Genomic DNA, 5,516 nt, shown 5'->3' on the forward strand with positions numbered 1-5,516 from the left:
ACTGTGAGATGATGGAATACATTGTTTATTAGAACACGAACACTAGGACTTATCATGGCAGTAACCTGCCACATTTCCAAAAAGGCTAAGAAGTAACTGCAAGGCAGGGAAACAAATGTTTGAATTTATTGCATCAGTTCAAGATTGGCATTAGTTAAAACACATGATTTAACATGCAATGGCCATGGCATACTGACTAACTTTATCTGAAGTCATCAAATTAATCTGTATAGCAGAAAATATGAACCCATTTTCAATTCAGCTACTCAACTCATCCAAGCTGCAGCGATAATTGCCTTGATGACATCGCCATCTAGTGGTTAAAATATAGGATGATCTCTAGAACAATCTATTTTGAATATGAATGACACAAAGTCACTTTGTAAAGCAAAATTGTAAAGGCATCCCATGCTATAAATAAATGCATTTGAATAACATCAATGCACACTTTGTACAAACTACTAAACAAAACTTCCATAAGCAAGAACATAACTTTAAAAAAGCAGCCTGACCTTATCTTTGGTTTTACATAATCTAAAGCATCAAGGTTTTGTCTCTGATGCTGAATCAGTGTTGGTCTCATCACTGATGTTCACACTGATGTCACTGGCGGTCTCTTTGCACACATCCTCCTCAGCCTCAGCCTCAGCCTTAGCTTCTCCCTTAGTCTGGGCTTCCTTTGTGTCCTTCATACAGGTGTGTGCTGCACACTCCTCTGTCTCAATGTACTCTTTCTGCTGCTCCCCATCCCAGCAGAGGAGAATAGTCTTGAGGCCATTGATCCTTTTTAAAGAGGAAAAATAAAATGTGAATTTTTTTAAACACAGTTAACACTATATCAACTTACATCCCTAAAGTCACTCTGATATAAATCAAACGTATGCATGACCATGTCAAAATGTATATGGTATAGTAATTGTGCTTAATGAATTACCTTGATCTAAATAATGGCTTTCAATTCAAGGGATCTATTTTTTTTCCCCTTTTACAAAAGAAAGTAAAAACACTTACGTTCTGAAGTACAAGAGAACGGCCATTGCAGTCAGAAGAAGAACAATGGCCGAGGTGATAAGTAATGCTTTTGGCACCGCTAAAACAACAGAGCACAGGAGAGGGAAGAGATTACTCATACAAAATGAGCCTGGTCACTTTCACTCCTAATGGTAATGATGACAGAACATAGGAGTGGTTTGATGGACAACAGCAATGTTGGTAGTTAATGTCTCAAACCTCCAATTGAAGACTTTGCACTGCTCATGGACTGAGGTAGTTCTACCTCTACCTCCTCTGGGTTATCAGAAAAACTACTGAGAGAGAGAAGGGAGGAGCGAGAATGAGAGGTGGGCCGTGCGGACTGTGTGGAAGGGACAAGATGAATGATGGCTGGAGAGAGGGAGGTAGAGGGGGGTGAGGCCGCTCCTGAAGGAGAAGGATGTGGTTAGCAATTTTATTCACATTCGATTAAATGAATAAATTGATATCCAGCATTGACATCACAGTGGCTGTTTGCCAAATATTTTCATTTCACTCAATTCCTAAAACTTGGTCAAACCACCCCAGGGACAGTTCAGGAAGTTAATGTAGGATGTTTTTCACACTCAAATGTTCCCTTTTCCTCTCACGTTCATACAATTGTTAGTTTCAGAAAGGAAATGAAAGTACATGATTTGACTTTCTGGAAAAATTCCAATTACCTCAGAGTTTAGGGTCAACAAAAAGCTACAGAGCAATTAGATTATGTATCCATGAATCACCATACCATAATATTTCTCTACTTTATCTTTGATCCATTGACTGCATGGAAATTAAGATTTAAAAAAATCCTTTACTGTACCTGAAGCATTGAAGCAGAACACATCAAAAAGTTTGGTGACAGAGGCTCTCCATTTGATGACACCGGTCTGGTTTTGACCACAGGTTTTACTGGCCTCAATACGAGGGATCACTGCAAAATGTTCATCAATCCACCCAAACCTAGAGACACAGCCCATTTAAAATGGATTCATTCATTCTCAGAGGTTATCTATTATGAAAAGGATCACTAGCATACAAAGAAGAATCGAATCCAAAAGCCATTTTACCTGCATGTTTCCAAGCCCAGTCTCTGAGCCTCCTCAACCTGGGAATTGGAGGCCATGGTTACACCCAGAGACCAGCACACCTCCCTTGCCTCAGAGGCATTAAAGGAATAGGCAAACTGGTTGAGGTCATTTGTGTAGCTGACCAGAAACACCCCAGCTATGTGTCTCTCTGGGAAAGCTGGTGATAAGGGAATTGAAGATAAGTTTCTGTGCATATTTGCTGGTTTTAAAACACGAGCAATATTTCACTGTTCTTGTTTCTAATTAGTCAAGTTTATCAATTTGAAAATCCGATAATAAGTCCGAATATTTTAAAGTCCTTTTTCGTTTAGATCATTTAGTGAAAAATGATCACTTAATGCATTTCCATGCCTTGTATAATTTAATGTATTTTTATATCAATGTTCATCAGTAATCATTAATGAAGATAATAAAATCACTTCAAAATGATAATAATTCTCCAAAAGCACAGTGCATATTTGAGAACTGATTTTGATTAGTGAAAGAAGGCAACATCTCTGAGCTTTGAGGCACATGCAGTATAATCAAAATAATCAAAAGAAAAAAAGAATTCTTACCATGAATTTTGCTAGGATCAACATGTAGACCAGAGAATGACCGTGTGAGAGGCAGCAGTAGTGAAAGTATCCAAACCTGCATCATGGTTACCAATGGTCAGAGACACAGGACTGGAAGCTACTGGGGTGACAAGTGTTCCACTGTGTGTCTGTGAGCCAAAATGAAGAGGTAAGTGAGAGGTGATTCTCTTCAGATCAGAAGGGTGGGTTCATGAAGTAAACAAGGCTGTTGCATAAATGACCAGTCAGACGAGGTGCTGACATGGCCACGGAACCACCACGAACGGGAAGCAGGAAATACGTTGTACAGGCCATTCAGTATGGGCACTTTAGGATCCAACCAGGTCCAAGAATAAGATAAATGTAGCAAGACGTTAACATAACATGGGGCAGAAGCTTCGGAAGTGTGGCATAAACTGCTGAAGCAGTTAATTAACTGAGAATACGATGAACATCTCTTACTCATAATAGTCTGTAATAACGCATGCTTGAAAAGACGTATGGAGGATTCCATCCAAACTGATCTTCAGAACTCCTTTACCAGTTTCAGGAAAACATTTCTGAGATGATCATGTAAACTACTAACATCAAAACATTGAACATGAGGGAAATTTGTTTTAATAGATAGGCACGTCAAATTGGGAGACTGCCAAAAAAACGTATGAATACAGAATAAGCAAAAATCAAACAAGCTAGTCCTTAAGTTGTATTCTTTCAAGAGAGTACAGGATAGATGTTGGGCAAGTTGTTTATTTTTATTGGCTTTGGCACCTCACACAATAATTTCCTCCCTCTGCCCATTGCTCAGTCATTAACAAGCTCATGATCCCTGGCATCCTCTGATGTGACTCTGACACACAGCGAAATCCCACTTCCAGCAAACACCTCACCCCAACCTAGTACAGTAGGAAATGACGCAGGCAGAACCGAAAAATAAGCAAAAGTAGTTGTTTGCTGTATGAGAAGAGTCAGTGACATTTAAACATCCCCAAAAAATTGACATCTAAAGAGAAAATTTATATTTTATTTTGTGACATTAATTTAATATTAAAATAGAGAGAATCACTCAAGCAGCCTTGACACACTGCAGCTACAGCTTAATGGAGCCAAGTAGATTACATAAGTGGTTTCCTGAGAGATATGAAAGGTTCAAAAGATCTTTCATTTTCATAAGTGCATGGAGGAAGAGAACAAGCGCTGTGCTGAAAAATACAATTACTGTGTCACTCATTCCTCCAAGGAAACGACTGATTTGGGAGGTTAGCATGAGAACTCTGCCAACACACCTGTTTGCTTCATGGAAACTGCACCTGTCTGTCTGACATACATTATTCACTATGGAAATGAATACTGCGAGTTAAGGCACCTTTATTTCAAGGCGAAAATGACACAACAGAAAACCCTGGCACGCATGCGGGAAGAAGACTTCTCATGCTGTCTAAAAGTGCTCTCGTACATTAAGGAAATCTTTCAAGGCTCGGAGGACGCAAACCAACACAGTAACAACACAAACAAACAAGAACCATCAACTGCTAAATATTGCACTTGAGGAACTACTTTGGAATGTGTTTATATTATAGATTTTCCAAAAAGTATCTGCTTAAATACCACAAATATATATATTTTACTAAAGATAAAAACAAAACAAAAAAAACATAGCTATGTCCTTAAATATCTTTGTAAATCTCTTCAGGGGATGTCCTCTTACTGGACCTGAGAGAATGAACATAAAATAACAGAGTGGTAGATGAATGTACATTAGTTTAATGTCTACTGTGACATTTGTCTTAGGGAACTCATCAGGAATCTTCCATTTTTGCCCATGGGGCCACATTCAGTCCTCCAGGAAGACATTCAGGGTAGGACCAGGAATAATAACAATACATTGTGAATACATACAGTGAGGTCCAAAAGTATTTGGACAATGACAAATATATATTTGGGGGGGGGGGGGGGGGGGCTCTGAACTCCAGCACTTTGGATTTGAAATGATAAAATGACTATGAGGTTAAAGTGCAGACTGTCAGCTTTGGTTTGAGGGTATTTTCATCCATATTTCATCCATTAAAAATTACAGCACTGTTTTGTACATAGTCCCCCCATTTTAGGGAACCAAAACTATTTTGAGAAATTCACTTCTATGTGTAACAAGTAGTCAAAAGTTTAGTATATGGTCCCATATTCATAGCAAGCAATGACTACATCAAGCTCGTGAATACAAACTTGTTGAATGCATTTTCAGTTTGTGTGTCAGATTATTTTGTGCCAAATAGAAATGAATGGTAAATAATGTATTGTGTATTTTGGAGTCAATTTTATTGTAAATAATAATATAACATGTTTCTAAACACTTTTAAATGAATGTGGATGCTACCATGATTACGGAAAATTATGAATGAATCGTGAATAATGATGAGTTTGAAAGTTACTGAGGTGTAAATATCATACCCCCCAAAATGGTAATCCTCTCTGTTCATTCTGTTCATTGTGTCCTTCAGGATTATCCGCAATCATGGTAACATCCACATTAAAGTAGAAGAGTTATTATATTAATATTATAATATTATATTCTTATTTATAACATCAAAATGACACAATACATTATTTACCATTCATTTCTATTGAGCACAAAATAATCTGAAACACAACCGAAACAAACTGTGAATGCATCCAACAGATTAGTAGAGTCACACGCCAAATACTACACTTTGGACTTCTATAATACGCATATAAGTGAATTTGTCCAAAACCTTCTGGCTCCCTGAAATGGGGGGACTGTGTTCAAAAAGTGTTGTAATTTCTAAACAGTTCACCTGGTATGGATGAAAATACCCTCATATTAAAGCTGACAGTCTGC

General features: G+C 37.9%; 1 protein-coding gene across 1 annotated transcript; it reads right to left on the bottom strand.

Annotated features, from left to right (window-relative positions):
* Nucleotides 1–104: 104 nt before the first annotated feature.
* On the bottom strand, nt 105–2,944 carry LOC139412178 (lymphatic vessel endothelial hyaluronic receptor 1a). Its single transcript, XM_071158995.1, has 6 exons — nt 2,660–2,944; nt 2,082–2,259; nt 1,835–1,974; nt 1,231–1,419; nt 1,012–1,090; nt 105–783 (listed from the first exon to the last, which is right to left on the bottom strand). Exons 1-6 carry the CDS (start codon nt 2,742–2,744, stop codon nt 543–545), a joined length of 912 nt encoding a protein of 303 aa, XP_071015096.1. The 5' UTR covers nt 2,745–2,944; the 3' UTR covers nt 105–542.
* Between the last annotated feature and the right edge of the window lie 2,572 nt (nt 2,945–5,516).

The sequence above is a fragment of the Oncorhynchus clarkii genome, chromosome 6 (assembly GCF_045791955.1).
Source record: "Oncorhynchus clarkii lewisi isolate Uvic-CL-2024 chromosome 6, UVic_Ocla_1.0, whole genome shotgun sequence".
Taxonomy (NCBI): Eukaryota; Metazoa; Chordata; class Actinopteri; order Salmoniformes; family Salmonidae; genus Oncorhynchus; species Oncorhynchus clarkii.

What these genes read in the sequence shown, in the direction of transcription:
- LOC139412178 (XM_071158995.1), bottom strand. Translation starts at nt 2,744, where the DNA reads ATGATGCAGGTTTGGATACTTTCACTACTGCTGCCTCTCACACGGTCA. An exon ending in CTGGGCTTGGAAACATGCAG is followed by an intron (nt 1,975 to 2,081) that starts GTAAAATGGCTT and finishes CTGTGTCTCTAG; the next exon opens with GTTTGGGTGGATTGATGAAC. An exon ending in TGCAAAGTCTTCAATTGGAG is followed by an intron (nt 1,091 to 1,230) that starts GTTTGAGACATT and finishes CTGTTGTTTTAG; the next exon opens with CGGTGCCAAAAGCATTACTT.